The sequence below is a fragment of the Daucus carota genome, chromosome 3, assembly GCF_001625215.2.
Source record: "Daucus carota subsp. sativus chromosome 3, DH1 v3.0, whole genome shotgun sequence".
Lineage (NCBI taxonomy): Eukaryota > Viridiplantae > Streptophyta > Magnoliopsida > Apiales > Apiaceae > Daucus > Daucus carota.
Genome location: NC_030383.2, coordinates 21998848 through 22018065, shown reverse-complemented (window position 1 = coordinate 22018065; position 19218 = coordinate 21998848). Strand labels below are relative to the sequence as shown.

Sequence of the window (19218 nt, the reverse complement as noted above, 5' to 3'; positions counted from 1 at the left end):
CTCTGAGACAGTCAAGAAATCAAAGCAAATTTCAAAGGAATTGACTGCAGTTAATCCAGTGATGACAGAGATTGAACATCAAGGAGAAAATCTGATCTCTTATTCAGATAAATTGATTGAAGCTGGAGATCCAGAATCTCAGAAGTTCTGTCAAACTCTGAAGTTCAGAGAAAAGGAAACAACCTTGTTCTACAAATCTCCATCTCTTCAAGCTATAGATGAAGCTGTAGCAAGAAATTTTTTTGAAAAAGAGAATCCAGGAGTGGATATTGAAGCCATCAGACAAGAAGAAGAAAGATTAGCAGCTGAGAAGATGAAGATCAGCAAGCTAAAGTCTGATAAGGAGAAACCAATCTCTGATTCCTCAAAGAAGCAATCAAGACCAAAAGAAAAGGGGATTGTGATTGGAGAAATCAACTATTCTGATATCAACATGTTAGGTCCCAAATGAGGGATAATTAAGCTAGAAGGGGGGGTTGAATAGCTTAATCACCAGTTTAAAAACTTTATGGCGTTTTAAAAAGTTTATCCCCTTTTTTAAAAGCTTGTATCTAAATTAATGGCAGTTGTAAATGCGGAAGCAAAGAGCAAGGAAAGAAAAATACCACACGAGGGATTTTATCCTGGTTCGCGGTGGCTAACTCAACCGATGGAGTCCACTCACACCTAGTCCAGTCCCCGAGCTCCTCCCCGGACTCGAGATTTTCTCTACTATAAAGATACTCCTTTAAAGTAGGCGGAGAAGCCTTTACAAATATATATCTTGGAGCGTAACTTCCCGTTACCTCCTCACTATAAATGTAAAAACACCTACAAAGCTTGTCTTGAAAGCGGGTCTTAGGTATTAGATCTCGGGTCTTTCCTCTTCTTCACGGTGCAATGACTATTAACTCTCCGTCAATACATCAAGGACTTGGGTCTTAGAACGAAGATCACCTCACTTCACTTCACCTCACTGCAAAAGTTAGAATACAATATCTATGAAATATATGTCCTTGTTTTAATAAGATTTTAGTCCGCTAAGTCAGTCCAATAATCACGGTCAGGTATAAGGTTCGTCGATTATAACAACACTAACGGTGATTAGTCCAACAATTTATATCGCGCGGAAAATATAAATAGTTGATTTTAATAACCTGAGCTAGCCACGTACGGGCACGCTACGACAGTTATGATTAATTAGTGTCGAGTGATTTTTAGATATAAGACGCAGTCGATAATCACACTCACACACACGGGATCGGGAACCACGTAACTTATCTTAATGATATCCCCACCGAGCACAGGGCTGAAAAATGGGTGTCTCACTAAAACAAGAAGGGTATGTTGGGAGTAGGGATATAACGGTTAATCACGGATAACACGCACAACAATAACTAACTTATTACCTTTGGCCTTATATCCAGCTTTCCGTGCCAAGGCAAAGATCCCTCCAAAGTTTGGTGAGGAAATCTCAAAGGATACGAGTTAGGTTCCGGGACAAAACACACGCACAAATATATAACGAGTGGCTAACTCGTGCGTTTTGTAAAGAGAGCTTTAAAGATGAAAAGAATATTTTTGTTCAAAAGCCCTTTGACAAAAATGGTCGGTTAAGACACGAGTAAAAACGAAGCTAAAATAACCACTTACAAAGAGTTCGCCGGAAAAATTCGTCGGAGGTTCGACCGGATTTTGGCTTTGCACACGAACTTTGGGCAGCCCTTCAGGAGGACAAATAGAGTGGTATGAAAATGAGCTAGGCGAGATTTGGCTAGGTTGGGTGGTACGAAGCCTCGGGGTTTAAAACCTTGTGTATATAACGAAGTATATGAAGAATCGAAGGTTTTAAAGATGAAGTAAATATGGTGGGTGCTTGAATAAACTTTGGGAGAGTATTTTCACTTCAAAATCTCAGCATATATTTGGCTCTTAGCTTGAAGAAAAATTGGGGGGGGGGGGAGGCTTGTATTTATAGGCAAATGGTGGAGGATGATGTCATGCATGACATAAGCAAAAGATGAAGTCATCCATGACACAAGCAAACCTTGGCCACCAAGTACTTCCATTATCCCATGTGCTCAATTAAGGAAGCCAACTAGCACCTTCCTTTTGAATTCTCAGCACTTAAAAAGCTCTAGAAGTTGCACGCAAATCGAGATAACGGTAATAAATCCGTTACACTTAAATAATGTGATTTTTCGAACGTGCGAAATAAATTCCAGAAAAATTATGATAAATCTTAGAATATTGTAAAATGGCACTCTGGAAATTTTGGGGATTTTTGGTCAACCCTAGCTTGGTCAAACGTTCAGTCGAAGTTCGGACAGACAGCTAGAAAACGCAGAAAAATGAAAGTTCTCGAAAAATTCCGAAACTTTTACCATGCATTAAGAATAATATATAACTGGCTAATATCAAGTTTCAAGTCAATTTGGCAAGTGGAAGTATTTTATTTGGATTTAGAACGATTAAATCAGCCTTTCGGGTTTCGAATAAAATACGACAATTCTTTTGAAATATCTGAAGAAGGATTTTGGCCAAACTTAAAACTTGAATAAATACTTAAAATATATTCCCATAAAGATAAAATACTTTGGTGGGTTGGGAATTATTTTAAAGTATTTAAACTGATTTCCAAGAGTAGAGTACAGAAAATAAATTTCATTCGTATACTTGGAATCAGCCAAGGGAATTTGTATTAAGAGAAAGTTAAATTTCATTCGAATTTCTTTTTCCCTTATTCGAATCAAATCAGATCATAAATTTCGATATTTCAAAAAAAATTCGAATTTTTCAGAATAATCCAATAATCCTTTTTCCTTTTACTTGAACATATTCTAATATGTATAAAGAATTCGAATTTCCTTTTCTGTTTTTCGAATTTTCCCTTTTTCTTGGAAATCATTCTACTTTCGAATAATGTTTAAGATTGAGAGAATTTTCTTTTTGAGTATTTAAATATATATTCTCTATCAATCAAAATAAATCCGTCCATTATTTTTCCACATGCGAAATATTAAAAATGTGTGTGCATGTGTAAAATATAAATAACAAGACAAAATATATAATGCAGGATTTTTAATATATAGTACCAAAATTAATTCTTCTAGATCAGTGTGGTTCACTGATTAAAGAAAAATAAATAACCTGCATGGGTTATATAGATACAATGCTCCACGAGCTGATAATATCGTGATATAATAACAAAAGTAGACAAATAGAAACAAACAGCCATAGATAATGTTGCACTCAACTTTGTTAATAACTAACTGATACATCACTTTTAAATCAGCAAAGTCGAAATATTGATCATTATCCGGTTTCGGCAGAATATTAGCCCTAATAATCATAGCAAGTTGTTGATACTCGGGCAGAAAATGCTTAAAAGGTTTCCCACAATCAGCAACACTTAATCCAGTTGGTACAACATCCCCACTGAAAAAGCTAATAAATTTCTCAAATTCAGCTTGATTGAATTTAAATAATTCATAGATATTCGAGCAAGTTTGGGGGAATAGTTCGGGACTAAGTTGTAAGGCTCTACACATAACATGAAAATTCACATGTATCTCTTGATTATTAACCACAGAACTTATATCAAATATCCCGTTATCATCCTTTTTAGTTACCATATTAGCATAAAATTCACCCATTAAATGTGGATGGTAACTCTGTCCCCGATAAAAAACAATATTACCCCACTTACTATGCATCAAGAAGTTGAAAGCGGGACACTGCTTAGGCACGTAAGCCATCATCCCGGGCTGGACAACCTTCATCATTTTTCCTAGTTTCCCAACGTTAGACAAGTTCACCAAACGCGGCACCATTTGACTTAGATTATTTTTCCTCCTCTGATAGGTCAGTGTAGGGGCAGAAGGGTTAGGGTAGTTGTGTTTGTGAGGTTTTTGGTTGGGGTAGTAAGGAAATGCAGGGGCTGGTGGAGTCCCGACATTATATCCCGTGGGATAAAAGTTGGGGAAAGGGTGATTGTGTAGTGGATTTGGGTTAGTGATGGGGTGGTAGGGTTTAGCATTTGGGTTAAGGTGGTGGTTGGTCTTGTGTCTTTTAGGGTGTGAAGATTGGGGTTGATGATAGTTTTTGTTGTGGTTAAGTGAGTGTGGTTGAGGTTCTAGCAGATCAGGGTAGTAAACAGGATCAGGGTTAGGGTTAGGGTTGGAGAGTTGTTTAAACTCCATGGTTAAAAGGTAGGGGAAAGTTGAGTGTTTAGGTGTAAAGGTATAAAGTGAAAGTGATGGGGGCAGTTGCCTTAAATAGGCAATTACTAAGGTCTGTTTGGGAGGGGAATAAGAGAATAAGTGGAAATAGACACTGCGTAGTGTCCGGGTGAGTATACAGAGTTTAAAACTCTGTCTTGCATGGGTGGGGTCCATCCAAAAAGGTATGCATTAACTCTTCTTAAATGCATTCCAGGTTAAGGACAAGGTGAGGTAAGCAAGTGAGATGTAAAGGACATCTCTGGGTTGTCACAGAGGAGAAACTTCTCAAGTCAAAGACGCCAGTTCCGGAATTTAACCATTTTTGGTATAAAAAATCTTCTGATTAAGTTTTTGAAAAACAATTGGACTGACTGATGTGATAAGCATCAAGACTTTTGAAAAACTCCATTTTGCACATAAGAATCGAAGCACATAATTCCAGTTTTAAAAGTTTCAAAAACTTGTCCATCCATTTTAATTAAAATTCGTTCGCTCAAGCTCTTGGGATAAATCCTAAATCTATGTGGCCATGTTACTCCCCAGTGTTCCAGATACTGGGAGTCTCAAGGATCCCAAGCCAAGTCTTAGGGAGTTAGGCAATGTGTGTGTTAGTGTATTCATTTTAACATGCATCGATGTATTAAACTAGCATACACACAAATTAACACAGACAGTTTTAAAACAAACCATACACCCAATTTGAATTCCATTTAATGCAAGTTACAGGTTTTGAATAGATCAAGGACATTACATAATGCAATAGATAGATCCAGGCAAATATCAAACACAATCTAGAATTTTCCTTTTTATTAATCATGCAATATCGAGTGTATCAAGTTGATTTAAAAAAAATTATTCAATTTAGTAACAACTTGCGGTTAAAACTTAAGGATTTTTAAAAAATCGTGGAGAAGCATTTTATCCAATTATCCACCAAAAACGAATTTTAAGAGAAAGTCTTTAAAATCATAACTCGCCAAAAACAACAATTTTTTTTTTAAATAAACAGATAGCACAAGTTTGAGAAAATCCAAATTTTTTCACAGCTAAGAAACCGAGCTTGTCATGCATAATTCAAGAAAGTATCCATCCTTCCCAATAATCACCACCTGCAAAAATGCTCGACAGCTAAGTTAGAAGACTTATCCATATGTATTTCTCTTTAAGATGAATCAGGCAATCACATATAGAGGCAGAGAAGCAATTAATCATATAATATAAGAAATTAACATATATCAAAGGCCATTTTACTAATTCATTTAGTAGCAGAGTATTGAACTAGATATATATATATCAAACTAATCATGGATTCATGGCAACAAGTTCAATCAGACCAAGATCAATATACATCTGTTACACATAATCAGATTATCAGCTAGCACTTTTATACATATTTGGTTGGGCATAAAACTCTTAAGGCAATTTCGCACACGTTGTCGTCAAAGCAAATCTATTTCAGTTAACGGATACCGCAGTTTATTTCATATTGTGCAAGTCATCCCAGCAACACATACATAGAACCAGATTTGAATAAAAAAACATGATTGATTTACCATGTTATTATATAAATCTATCTTAACATGTTTGCAAGCACTTTATATGACCAATTAGACACCATATCAAATGAAATTTGATTAAATCTAGTAGATTGCTTCCTAGTCGAACATGCGATTTTAGGCAGAGTTACACATAGTTTAAGTTCTAAATCGATTCATTTTATAAGTCTAAACATACATGTCTCAGCAACTCGTAGACATACAAATATCGAATCACCAACCGAATCCAAAGACCATACTGTAAGCAGATTGAGGCAAGTATATATGAATCACATTTAGTGGCAATTTATCCAACACCAAGTTGTTGACAGCTACGATATACAAGTCAAAACTCATTTTAAACAAAATCTAGCATCCTGACTAAACTGACATACCGGCACATATACTTTTCAAATAAGCAGACTTATACAAACAAGTCACAAAATTTCACATCTCAAGCATGCAATTTTCTCATTAACAATTAAAAGAGTCGACATAGGTCGAGGAACCCCTCACCAGTGTCCAAGGCCTTGACTGCCTCTTGGATCCTTACCCTTAAACAGATTAGAACGATAGAGAGGTAGAAATCTTTTAGTCCAGCTACGCGCGTCAACTGGCTTCAAATCGCTCAGACTCACTTCGAATTGACTCGAGGTTCCTGAGTCAGCCCTTCTCAACTCGAGGTCGAGTTAGGGTTTAAAGCCCTAACCCTCGAAGCGATTGAATCGCCCTCGAGATAGATAAGGAAGACGAGGCGGAGGATCAATCAAGCACAGAGCTCATCAGTACTCGCTGTCGACTCGAGATCGAGTTAGGGTTTGTAAACCCTAACTCTCAAATGCAGTTGAATTGCTCTCGAGAACGCTTACGAGGCATTGTTGAGCCCAGAAATCACCAACGAAGCGTCAATCAAACTCGTCGCCGATTAGGGTTTGAAAAAACCTAAAATTAAAATCTGCAAAACATCAAAATGTTAACGGCGTAGGCTTCGATTTGTCATCCCTGCACAAAAAAAACTCAAAATTCGTGTTAGTATTCTTCCGAAAATCAAAACCCTAGAAATAGGGTTTCGTAAAATCAACGAAATCAAAGAATCCAAAGTGGATTTATCCACACATGTGCGATTCAGACCATAACTCATCATCAATTAAGACGATGACGAGGTTCAGTGGTCGAGAATCGATTTGTTCTTACCCAAGCCCTTCGACAGTCTTACAAATCTAAACATAAGACTCAAGATGTTTGTAGAATCAAATAGTTTTTTTGAAATAGAAGAGAATCGCCATGAGTTTCTAGTCGGAGGTTCGCGAATTCTCTAGAGAACGCTCGAGAAGACGAGAGTAGCCGAGAGAAAATAAAAGGAGAGGAGGCGAATGAATGACTACAGTGTAGTTACTGTATAATATATATATAAAATCATTTTGATGGCTGCGATTTCTTAGGGTTAGAATCAACGCCCGAGATTAAAGATCTGCTTGGGTCGGGTAAACAAATTGGGCTAGGTTTGAGTTAAGACGAGCTGGGCTAGCACAACGTTTAGGACTCAAAAACAGTAGAAAACCAGGCCAAAATAAACGAATCAGGCTGCAATTTTTGAATAAAAGACGAATGGCTTTATTTGGTTTTAAAATATTGAAGCCCGAAAATAAAAAGAATTATTTTGTCCGAATTTTTTGAAAAAAGAAAAAAAAAACAGAATATCGGATAAAATAATGTTTAAAACGGATGAAAATATCAATAAATAATAAATTATCCTCTTATTATAATAAATTATCCAATTTTTTTGAAAAATAACATATTTTGAGAAAATACTGGATAAAATGTTATAAAGAGCGATAATCTATAGATATTATTCCTAAATATCTATGGACAGAAATTGCAGGAATAAATAATATTTTGCTTTACAGTACAAATTTATCCAATTTTCGAAAGATAATATATTTAAAGCATTATTGGATAAACTTGCTAGCACAATGATATTAATACTCCTTCCAATATTTTTCCATATAATAAACGATATTTATCCACTTGAAATAAATAATTAAATATCCGGATAAATATATTCTTCAAATATGGTAAATTTAAATATAAATAGTAAATATTTTGGCAAAAGATAATTCTTTTATAAATATAATAGATGCCATATAATTAGTATCTTAAAAACATTTTTGATAAATAAAAAATATTCGCTCGCCTAAGAATAATTATCAATACTTAAAATTTCCAAGCGATAGCTCATGAACATCTGATCAATAAATTTCTTTATTGACAAATCTGAATTTTCAGAGTGCACACAAGAAAATTAATTGACAATATTTCTTACACGTAAGATGACTAAAAACATGATAAATATTCTACCAAGAATATTTAATGTAAATAGTAGGCCAAATTATTATTTATTATGTTCCAGCATTCCTAAATCCAATCGGAGTTTAGCGAATCTTTCGGAACCTAAAGGCTTTGTGAATGTCTGCGATATTATACTCAGTTTCAATATGAGTCATTTTTATGTCGCCTTTATTGACATGATCACGTAAGAAGTGATGTCTTATATCTATATGCTTAGATCTTGAATGTAACACGGGATTTTTACTTAAATCAATTGCACTCGTGTTATCGCATAATATAGATATAACATCAAATTTAACATTGTAATCCGCTAATGTTTGCTTCATCCATAATACTTGTGCACAACATTTTGCGGCGGCAATATATTCAGCTTCAGTGGTAGAAATAGATACGGAATTTTGTTTCTTTGAAAACCACGAAACTAAACATCCACCAAGAAATTGACACGTACCACTAGTACTTTTTCTATCAACCAAGTGTCCGGCATAATCCGAATCAGAAAAACATACTAGATCAAAAGGTACTCCTTTTGGATACCAAAGGCCTAGATCAACAGTGCCTTTTAAGTATCGTAAAATTCTTTTAACAGCAGATAAATGAGATTCCTTTGGTGCAACTTGAAATCTAGCACACTTACAAACACTATATTGAATATCGGGTCTACTAGCAGTAATATACAATAAACTTCCAATCATTCCCCGATATTTCTTAGTGTCGACAGGAATCCTTTTAGGATCTTCCGTTAATTTATCGGAAGTAGACATAGGAGATGATATGGGTCTAGCATTTTCCATTTCAAATTTCTTGAGCATTTCTTTGCAATATTAGATTTAGAAATATGAATGCCCTCATCGGATTGCCTAATTTGCAAACCCAAAAAGAAATTTAATTCACCCATCATACTCATCTCGAATTCTTTACTCATATTTTCAGAGAATTCCTTACATAGATCATTATTTGTTGATCCAAAAATAATGTCATCTACGTAAATTTGGACAAGTAGTATATCATCTTTTTCTTGTCGCGTAAATAGAGTTTTATCGGCCGTTCCCATCTTAAAATTATTCTCTAATAGGAACTTACTAAGCCTTTCATACCAAGCTCTCAGAGCTTGTTTTAATCCGTATAAAGCCTTATATAGCTTGTATACATACTCGGGATTAGTTGCATCTTCAAAACCGGGAGGTTGCTTAACATAAACCTTTTCTTCTAATATCCCGTTTAAGAATGCAGATTTAACATCCATTTGATATACTTTGAAATCCTTATGACACGCAAAAGCTAAAAACATACGGATTGACTCGATTCTAGCTACGGGTGCATAAGTTTCATCAAAATCAATACCTTCACTACACCAAATTCTCATTCACACAACTGTCATGAGACAACGGTTCAAAATATACCCGTTGTCCCAAAAAATCAAACCACGGGGTTTTTCTCGCTATGAAAAAACAGTTGTCTTGCTTTCCATCCAACAACGTTTATAAAGGTTTTTGCACACTATTGTCTATGCTGTTCGATTTGACTTATTTAGACAACTGTGATTTTATTGACTGTTGTTTATGACTATTTTAAACAAGCGTGAACCAATGTTGTATGTCTAAAAATTCATTCTATCTTAAGACAACTGTTATTTTACGAGCTGTTGTTTGTAACCCTTTTACATAATGTTGCATGCATGTTGTATGTACAAAAATTCATTCCATCTTAAGACAACAGTTTTTGACAAGTCCGCTGTCTAATTTAGACAATGGTTTACTAAAACTGATATCTTAGACTCTATCAAACAATGGACTTAAAATACCATTGTAGAAAGCAAAGTTCATAGACAATGGTTATTAACATTATGGGATAATAGGGGTTCATACAACAGTTAACTGATTAGCAAAAGAAACCGTTGTCTATACAGCAAAGATGGAAAAAAAAATTGACTTGCACATATTACATATCCCAACCCTCTTGTACACAAACCAACAATAAGATGCCCAATCTGAATAAACCCAAACCAACAGATATAATACCATAAATCAGCCAAAGGTCCAACCAACCACAAACTAGAGATCCTCAATCAAAATTGTAAGCCATTCCTCAAAATTGGCAAACCATACACTTTCAATTAAACAAGACAGAGATTTCAAATTACATTGTTCAACATATATACAAGACAGAGTTGTTTAGTAGTGAATATTACAATGAAAATGGAAACACAATCCTTGTTTACTGCCTTTGGTAACATGCATGCTACTTAGCCATAATTTTGCACGCATTGACAACCGCCGTATGCTGGTAATTCTGCATAAACACAAAAACAAGTGATCAACATTAATTTGCACAAGTTTGATGTGGAAAATTTTATAATTTTATCCTCTGCAGTAGATAACATATCTCCAAGCCCTGTTTCTGCAGTAGAAGCTAGCCATACTTGTATGTCCGCCGAATGATTATTTTTGCTATGATAAAATCATCATCTATTATAACAAGAGCATCAACCAGCAGCATTCACAAATTGAAAACTCAGTCAACTAGATGATGATTTTATCACGGCAAAAGTAATCTCATCAAGGGGTTCACGAGAAGTACACATGGATAATAGGAGCTTCACCTACAAAAAGAATAAAGTGAGCGGTACATGGACTCAAGTATCTATAAATAATTATATATATTACCACGATGGAAGTTGAATCCATTCTTCTTCCTCTCGCATATAGCTAGTATTTTCATCGTCCAGTTCATCAACATTCGGGAACACGGGCAACTGCAGTTCATTCTCAAGTTCTATTTCTACAGAGCCTTCATTTTCATCATCACAGTGGTCATAAAAGTTCTTTTCCGGGACTTTCAACACCACAGACCAAAATTTTTCAAGAGTATCATCAATGTAGCAAACTTGCTTAACATGTTTCCCTAGAACAAAAGGATCATTTGAAAATCCTAATTTGTTTCCCGCGCCACAACTCCTGCAGATCTTCTATAAGTGGTTGAAGGAACACATCTATATCATTTCCAGCCTCGGTCGGTCCTGATATTAACAAGCAAAGCATAATGTACCTTCTTCTCATACAGAGCCAAGGTGGAAGGTTGTAAACCGATAGCAAAACAGGCCAACTTGAGTGATCAGTACGGTTTCCACGAAAAGGATTGAAACCGTCGACGGATAAAGCTAACCGGAGGTTTCTACTCTCCGATGCAAAATCAGGCCACTTTTGATCGACATCCTTCCATGTTTGCGAGTCTGCTGGATGCCTCATTTTACCATCTTGTTGTCGTTCGGTCTCATGCCAAGTCATGTCCTTCGCAATCGCTGGTGTATTGAACAAATTTCTTATTCTTGGTATCAAGGGGAAATACCATAAGACCTTAGCAGGGACTCCTTCCTGTTCTTCTCCTTTCTTATTCAGTTTCCATCTAGAGGCCTTACATATGCGACAAGTAGTCTCATCTTCATCTTGTGGCCCACGATATAGTAGACAATTATTCGGGCATGCGTGTATCTTATCATAACCCATTCCTAATGCACATAAGGTTTTCTTCGCTTCATTGAAAGAAGAAGGGACATTGTTGCCTTCCGGTAGCAAAGACCCAATCAATAATAGAACATCAGAAAAACATGAATCAGACATACCATGCTTCACTTTCAAGTTGAATAACTTAATCAAAGCTTTCATCTTAGTGTAATTCTCACAACCAGGATAAAGAGGTTCATGCTCACCTTTGACATGGTTGATGAAATCTGAAGAATCTGAAGAAAGAACATCATCATCGTCAGCTTCACCCATTCTTGTGCAGAATTGGTAATTAGAAGATACCGAGTTGTCACTTTCATCCAATACAGGACTTTCTACAATATTCACTACAAGAAACTGGCCTATCAGCGACCAAATTCATCAGCGACCGGAAGGTCCGTCGCTAAATTTGCACAATAGCGACGGTCATCAGCGACCGCGTTTCAGGTCGTCGCTAAAACAATATCAGCGACGGCAGGCCGTCGCTAATTGGTAGCAAAAGAATTTCCCACCACGAAATATTGGAGGGAAAATTGGCGCCAAATCTATTTGCGACCTCTTCTTTTTTAGCGACCGAATTGCGTCGCTAAAAATGCCACATCATCACCGTATCAGCGACCGACGTTGGTTGCAAAAAAGTCGTCGCTGCTGATGGGAAGGCTTGGAAAGATTTCAACTTGGCACATCCCGGGTTTGCAAAGGAGCCTAGAAATGTGAGGCTTGGACTGTCCACCGATGGTTTTAACCCATTTGGCCACTCGTCTGTTCCATATTCATGTTGGCCTGTGATTGTTACTCCGTATAACTTGCCTCCTTGGATGTGTATGAAACAACCATACTTGTTCCTATCACTCATGATACCTGGTCCTAAGAGTCCCGGAAAGAACTTAGATGTTTACCTGAGACCTCTTATAGACGAGTTGAAGGTATTATGGAAAGATGGAGTACAGACTTGGGATGTTGCAACAAAAACAAATTTCAACCTTAGGACAGCTCTTATGTGGACTATAAGCGACTTCCCAGCTTATGGTATGTTATGCGGATGGAGCACACATGGAAAGTTGGCTTGTCCATACTGTATGGAACGCACAAAGTCTTTCACTCTACCAAAAGGTCGAAAGCCTAGCTGGTTTGACTGTCATCGACGGTTCTTACCCGTAGATCATCCGTTTCGTAGAAATAAAGAAAATTTCAGGAAAGGAAAAATGGAGAATGATATGCCTGCACCACGACTGTCGGGGACAGATATGCTAGCTCGTGTGATGAGACTACCGGCTGTTCCATTTGGTAAGATTGGTAACAAAATCAATGGGTTTGGGGAATCTCATAACTGGGTTCGGAAAAGTATCTTTTGGGAACTGCCTTATTGGTCTACAAATTTAATTCGTCATAATCTAGATGTCATGCATGTTGAGAAGAATGTGTTTGACAATGTATTTAACACCGTGATGAATGTTACGGGGAAGACAAAAGATAATGACGCGGCACGTTTGGACATGAAAGAAATTTGTAAACGTCCAACTTTAGAAATTTATGAATCTTCTAATGGTAAGAAGCTCAAACCGCAAGCACGATACACGTTATCCAAAAAACAGGTAGAAGAAGTATGCACTTGGATTAGATCTTTGAAATTACCAGATGGATACGCATCAAACATTGCTAGGTGTGTTACAGATAAGAAACCGCAGGAGAAATTGAAAGGAATGAAGAGTCATGACTGTCATGTGTTCTTGGAAAAACTCTTGCCTACAGCATTTCGGGACGTGCTTTATAAACCAATATGGGATGTCCTGACGGAGCTTAGTTGTTTTTTCAATGACTTGTGTTCAAAAGCTTTAAATGAGAAAGACGTGTCTACACTTGAGAAGAATATCATAGAGATCACGTGCAAATTGGAAAAAATCTTCCCACCTGGTTTTTTTGACTCTATGGAGCATTTGACAATACATCTACCATACGAAGCTCTTGTTGGTGGTCCAGTTCAATATAGATGGATGTACCCTTTTGAGAGGCTGATGGGAATGCTTAAGAGGGCGGTGAAGAATAGAGCTTGTGTCGAGGGGTCGATTTGTGAAGCCTATAGTTTCAATGAGATATCAACTTTTGTCTCTGACTATTTTCCAGATGAAGTCTTGACAAAAGCCAATCGAGTCTCGAGAAATGATGATGGGGGAAATGTTGAGCTACATGGCCGCCTTGCTGTATTTGGTTTATCAGGCCGCGCTTATGGAAAAGGGAAGCGTATATTTCTATCTGAGAAAGATTTACATGCTGCACACACTTATATACTTCTCAACAGCGAGGAGATTGACAAATATGTGAGGTACACATGTTACTAACTTAGATTATAGTATTTAAACTATAATATTTAATAACTGCATAATATAATAAATAATGTATATGTATTGATTTTATAGTTTGTACGATGAAGAATTAAAAGTGCAGCAGCCAGGCATTACTGATAAAGATATTGAAATCAATCGTTACAAACAATTTGCAGTTTGGATAAAAAACAAAGTAAGCTCAATTTCTTAATTACAATAGATACACACACTTTATTAACAATGCAATAATATACATGAACTAAGATTAATTATTTGTAGGCTTTGATGGCTGGATCAACGATTCCGGCGAATGTACAGGCCCTAGCCATGGGACCAGACAAGGATCAAGTCAGTCGTCATGGCTACAAAGTAAATGGGTATAATTTTCATACCAAGGAATATGGGCGCGGTAAAAAAACAGTGAACTCAGGAGTGTGTGTCCTAGGAGATTGTTACAATGAGCTGAATCATGCATTTTATGGCGAGTTGGAGGAAATCATAGAGTTCTCATACAGGGGCACATATGGGGGTCAAATTAACCTGTTTAAGTGTCTTTGGTTCGATTCAGAAAAAGGGAAACGCGTTGATAGACATGGAATTGTTGATATTGACCTCCACAAGTGTGCATATTCTAATGAACCATTTGTTTTACCAACTCAAACAACACAAGTATACTACACTCCTAGTCCCGGTAGAAAAAGGGATAGGCCCCCTGCAGACTGGCAAGTTGTAATACATACTCCTGCACGTAGACGTGAAGAAGTAGTTGATGGAGAGATTTACCAAGAACAGATGCTTAATAAACCAACTGTAGTAGACGTGGATGAAAATGAAGTAATTGAATTAGATGGAGGAGATGATCCACATGAAATAGATTCTGAGTTGATACTTGTGCCAGATGACTTGGAAATGACTGATGAAGAGTTATTGACCGACAGTGACATTGAGTCCAACAGCGAGGAAGATGATGGTTATGAATCTGGCGGAGATTATTATTCTGACTCGGACACTAGCAACTAATGATTTTAAATATCATCTCCTTAATTTGTTATTTTTTTAATTAGTCTGTCTTATACAATAATTTATGGTGCTTCATGCTAGTCCAGATTTTGGTGATCATATTTATGAATATTTTCTGCAGATCTTGTTGATTTGCAGAGCAGTTTTCTGCAAAATTTTGTTGATGTAGTTTTGTATAACATTGTTTCAGAATGTTTTTATCCAACATTCTATCAATGTGTAGGCAGACAATAATTTATATAGGGCATCATGTGATCAGATTAAAAGAAACAAGTATATAGATACCAATTCAGCAAAAAAAAAGTATACAGACACCGTTTAAGGAACACACAAATAGTTAAAATTATATAGACACCGTTTAAAGAACACACAAATAGTTAAAAAAAAAGGATATAGACACCGTTTAAGTATATAGATACCAATTTTGAATCGTTATCTGATAGTAGCATAACACTGATGCCATATGTTTAAATTACAGAATAGTTAAAATTTTGTTAAATTATGTATTACAGACTATTTTAGAGAAACTATCAAGTTAAGTGGTATGGTTGCTTTCTGGTCAGCGGCTATAGTTTACTTGTAGTATTTTGCTAGAAATTTAATGCTTATCTTTTCTCTCATATGTGTGTGTATATATATATAGATGGCTTCTCAAAGCACAGCCCTAAGAAAGCGCGGCATGGGTAGGGGCCCCAATCATATCCCAAGGGCTCCTACTAACCCGGACGAGCGGACTCTTATTCACCTTCATCCTGGTCCTAATACCACGTACGTATCTGTTTTTACAAGCACTGAGAATTTCATTTTAAATATTATAACATATCTACTTCTAATGAAAAAATGTTGTATATGATAGTGATTTCGCAGATCATAGAATTGTGAAGTGTATCTCTCAGTTATGCCTTCAGAACTGGCCTACTCCTGCAATTACGTGGGCTAGCACACCTTCCGCCCACAAGGATGCTGTGTGGGCAGAATTCCAGGTATAATTTTCATCACTTTATATACTGAGGCCCAAATTAAGTACTGGTTTATAAAGCAGCCCTATACATGTTCTTTAATTCCATTATTAAATAGTGATATTTCTGGAGTTAGTAATAGATTATTGCAGCCAAGGAGTTTGTTCTGTTTTTGTTGATCAGAATATTTATTTTATTTGATTGCATCTCTTGATGTAAGATGCTGATAAATAATTTATTACAGCTGATTTGGCGTGTACCAGTGTTTTGGTTAATAAATTGGTCTAGTTCAGTATTTCTATGGGAGGAGTAAATAGTAATATAGTACAGGTTGATACATTCCCAATTTGGTTAGTAAACATGATTGAGAAGGTTCCCAAGACAGCGCAAATAATAGATTATTGTAGCTTTATAAACACCATCTATAATAATTCATTAATATAACACATAATAGTATCAAATATGTTTTGGTTCATCACACCAAAACAGATGCTCACTTCAAACAATGGTCAGTAGCACTAGTACTTAATTAAAAATCAGAGACATGCCAATACAAAATACTATGTACCTAAATATGCACATGAGATAAGCTAATTAACTAATATTACGAGCCAGGGAGAAGTTAGTATAAACTAAGATGTCACTATACAAACACTGGTAACACTATTTTGCCATGCCAAGACATCCAGACTTATGGTTTGCACGGGTGAATGGTTTTTTCTTTTTTGCTAGTTAATTATTTAGAATCTGTATATGAATATCCAAATTATGGTGATATTAAACAGGATGATATTTATCTACTTTCCTTTCTCTCATTGTTATTTTATTGCTTATTATGTCTTGGTGGGCTAAGTTTCAAATCAAGCTATAATTCAGAACTTCAAATTCCAGTTTCAGCAGAACTATGCTTTAAGTAGTACACTTGCTACATTTTCTTTTATTTCTAAGCTGATGTAATCATGGTTTTTAAGGCATTATAGTGATGTATATTTAATATATCCTCTTTGTTTGTCTATCACAGTACTAATTCAAGCTTTCTAACTAAAGAGAAAAGGCATTTCTACTTTATATGCTGAAATTTGAATTGGAATTATTCAATGTTATATCAATGCAGAAACGTTATAGGTGGGAAGACGAGAACAGTGCAACAATTTCTACTTTATTTTGGCAGAAGTGTGCTGCCCGCACTAAAGATAATTTGTCAAAAGAACGTGCGAAAGCCCTATACAATGCCAACATTGACTATCCAACTCAAGGAGGAGAGTTGTATATGCATAAGTATAACCCTTGGTGGTGCAGCGCTGATATATGGGCTCAGATGTGTGAAAAATGGACGGAAGAAGACTGGCTAAAGAGGAGTTCTACTGCCTCTAGTAACAGATTCGCAGGTGCAGACAGTGGTCAAAAGGCCAAAGGCACCTACAAGGGCGGCATTATTTCTCAGTTGCAGCATATCACTAATAAGGTATGCACGAAGTCTAGGTCAATATATATTACACTGTAATATCGGTATTTAAAACAAGGCTTTGATTAGATAGCTTGCATAGTCTAATGGTATTATGAAAATGTGGGATTAAAAGTACATATGTGACCTGTTGGTTTAACTGTTTGTAGTTTGCTTGTTGTAGATGTATGGTAGCGGTCTTTATAGATGTTGATTATATTTTGTGTAGGAGTCTCAGTCCCCGGGAGTTTCTATCGACTGGGTGGATGTTTACGTGGCTACTCGTGATGGTTTGCCAGATGCTATTAAAACAGCGGTAATACATTTTAAAAGATCTGAAACTTTTCATTAAAATCACATAAATTGTGTGAAGCTTACCAAATTCGTAATGAATAAGTTTAACATCATTTGTTTAGTGAGTAAATTACAATTTGATTTCCTGACTTAGTTTTAGCATTTTGAAGACTTAGTTTTCTTATTAATCTTATATTTCCTGGACTGCCAATCATTTATATTATTTATATTATAATCCATAATTACAAATCTATAAAGCACCCAAAGTATTTCAGTGTCATTATCACAAGTTCGTTATAATTAGTTTCTTGCTAACTAAAACAAGGTCATTAAACTACAAAAATTTGATCTTTTAGGCCATCAAATTGCTATTTACTTGTTGGAATATTGTCAAATTGTTTATAACAGTTTTATTGTTCATGTGATAACAGGAAAATTATCGTCGTTTGTTTGATGAGCGTTATCCTGAGGGCACTGAGCGTCCTGATTTTGATCAGGAATTGTGGGAGATGGCTTCTGTTGTGAAGAAAAATTATGTCAAAGGTCAAGGACAGCGACGACGCCCATCCTTTAGTGGCTCATTCAATGGCTCAGGTGGCACTCAGTCTTCGCAGTCATCGAGCCATCTGTCTACTCATACTGCGGCTGATTGTGTGAGAGCCATATGCCAAAATAAAGAGCTTCTTCTTATACTAGGCGGGCATCTGGGAGCTATAGATCCTGAGGCATTAGCTCGTGCAGTGGAGGCGGCAGCTGCATCACGTCGTGCGGATGATACTGAGGTATATTGTTTAGTAAAGTTAACTTTATTTTTTGTCAGAGTAATTTCTTTTTCGTAATATATACCTTGCATAATGTAACCTTTTATTTATCTGTTAATCTTAGGGATCTCGTCATGATGATCAGGAAGACGAGTCTGGCGGAACTTAGTGTGTTATGGTTGTATTTTATATTTCCAGACTGTAATTGCGTACTTGGACAAAACTGGAACATTTTATGTTTTTCTTTATTTTGTCTTGGATGATGTTAACTTTTGCATTTGAATTTTTATTCGAGTTGGTTATCTGAATTTGAGCAAATTTATATATATTGTACGATGTCAGGCAAAAGTAAATGTTTGGTTTTTGTGAATGTTGTATATTGGGAAAGCAGGTGAAAATATTTTATAAAAATCTGGAAAAAATTATTAGCGACCGAATGCAGTGGCTGAGACTAGCAGGCACTTAAAAAAACACATCAGCTACTGCATTTGGTCGCTAATACCAGTGGCAACTGTTAGCTACTGCAAGTGGTAGCTAAAATCTGATGCAGACTGAAGCACAACTCAGCCACCGAATTCGGTCGCTATGACCTGTCGCCATAGTTAGATACTGCGTTCTGTAGCTAAATTCCGTCGCTGATATAGCGACCATACTCGGTAGCCATTTGCGGTCGCTGAATTGGCGACTAAAGCCGGTCGCAAAACAGGTCGCAGACACGTGGGCAAACGTAACAGCTCCGCTGACTCGGATTTGCGACTGGCGGTCGCTATTGGCCGTCGCTAAATATGCGGTCGCTAGTATCAGTCGCTGCTTTGCATCTTAGCGAC

The 19218-nt window shown here is 36.4% G+C and overlaps 3 protein-coding genes and 1 long non-coding RNA gene across 4 annotated transcripts; 2 read left to right on the top strand and 2 right to left on the bottom strand.

Annotated features, from left to right (window-relative positions):
* Positions 1 to 714: 714 nt before the first annotated feature.
* LOC135151294 (uncharacterized) lies at positions 715 to 1912 on the bottom strand. Its single transcript, XR_010289909.1, has 2 exons — positions 1633 to 1912; positions 715 to 955 (listed from the first exon to the last, which is right to left on the bottom strand). It is a non-coding gene; the product is annotated as an uncharacterized LOC135151294 (long non-coding RNA).
* A 6257-nt stretch (positions 1913 to 8169) lies between these two features.
* Positions 8170 to 8880, bottom strand: LOC135151423 (secreted RxLR effector protein 161-like). Its single transcript, XM_064089872.1, has one exon. It carries the CDS (start codon positions 8878 to 8880, stop codon positions 8170 to 8172), a length of 711 nt encoding a protein of 236 aa, XP_063945942.1.
* Positions 8881 to 12443: 3563 nt separating this feature from the next.
* Positions 12444 to 14933, top strand: LOC108203394 (uncharacterized). Its single transcript, XM_017372308.1, has 3 exons — positions 12444 to 13912; positions 14007 to 14106; positions 14193 to 14933. Exons 1-3 carry the CDS (start codon positions 12444 to 12446, stop codon positions 14931 to 14933), a joined length of 2310 nt encoding a protein of 769 aa, XP_017227797.1.
* A 603-nt stretch (positions 14934 to 15536) lies between these two features.
* Positions 15537 to 18729, top strand: LOC108203395 (uncharacterized). The gene is made up of 6 exons (XM_064090907.1): positions 15537 to 15701; positions 15790 to 15916; positions 17007 to 17357; positions 17566 to 17652; positions 18062 to 18412; positions 18516 to 18729. The coding sequence occupies exons 1-6, from the start codon at positions 15577 to 15579 to the stop codon at positions 18558 to 18560; spliced, it is 1086 nt and encodes a 361-aa protein (XP_063946977.1). The 5' UTR covers positions 15537 to 15576; the 3' UTR covers positions 18561 to 18729.
* Positions 18730 to 19218: the final 489 nt, after the last annotated feature.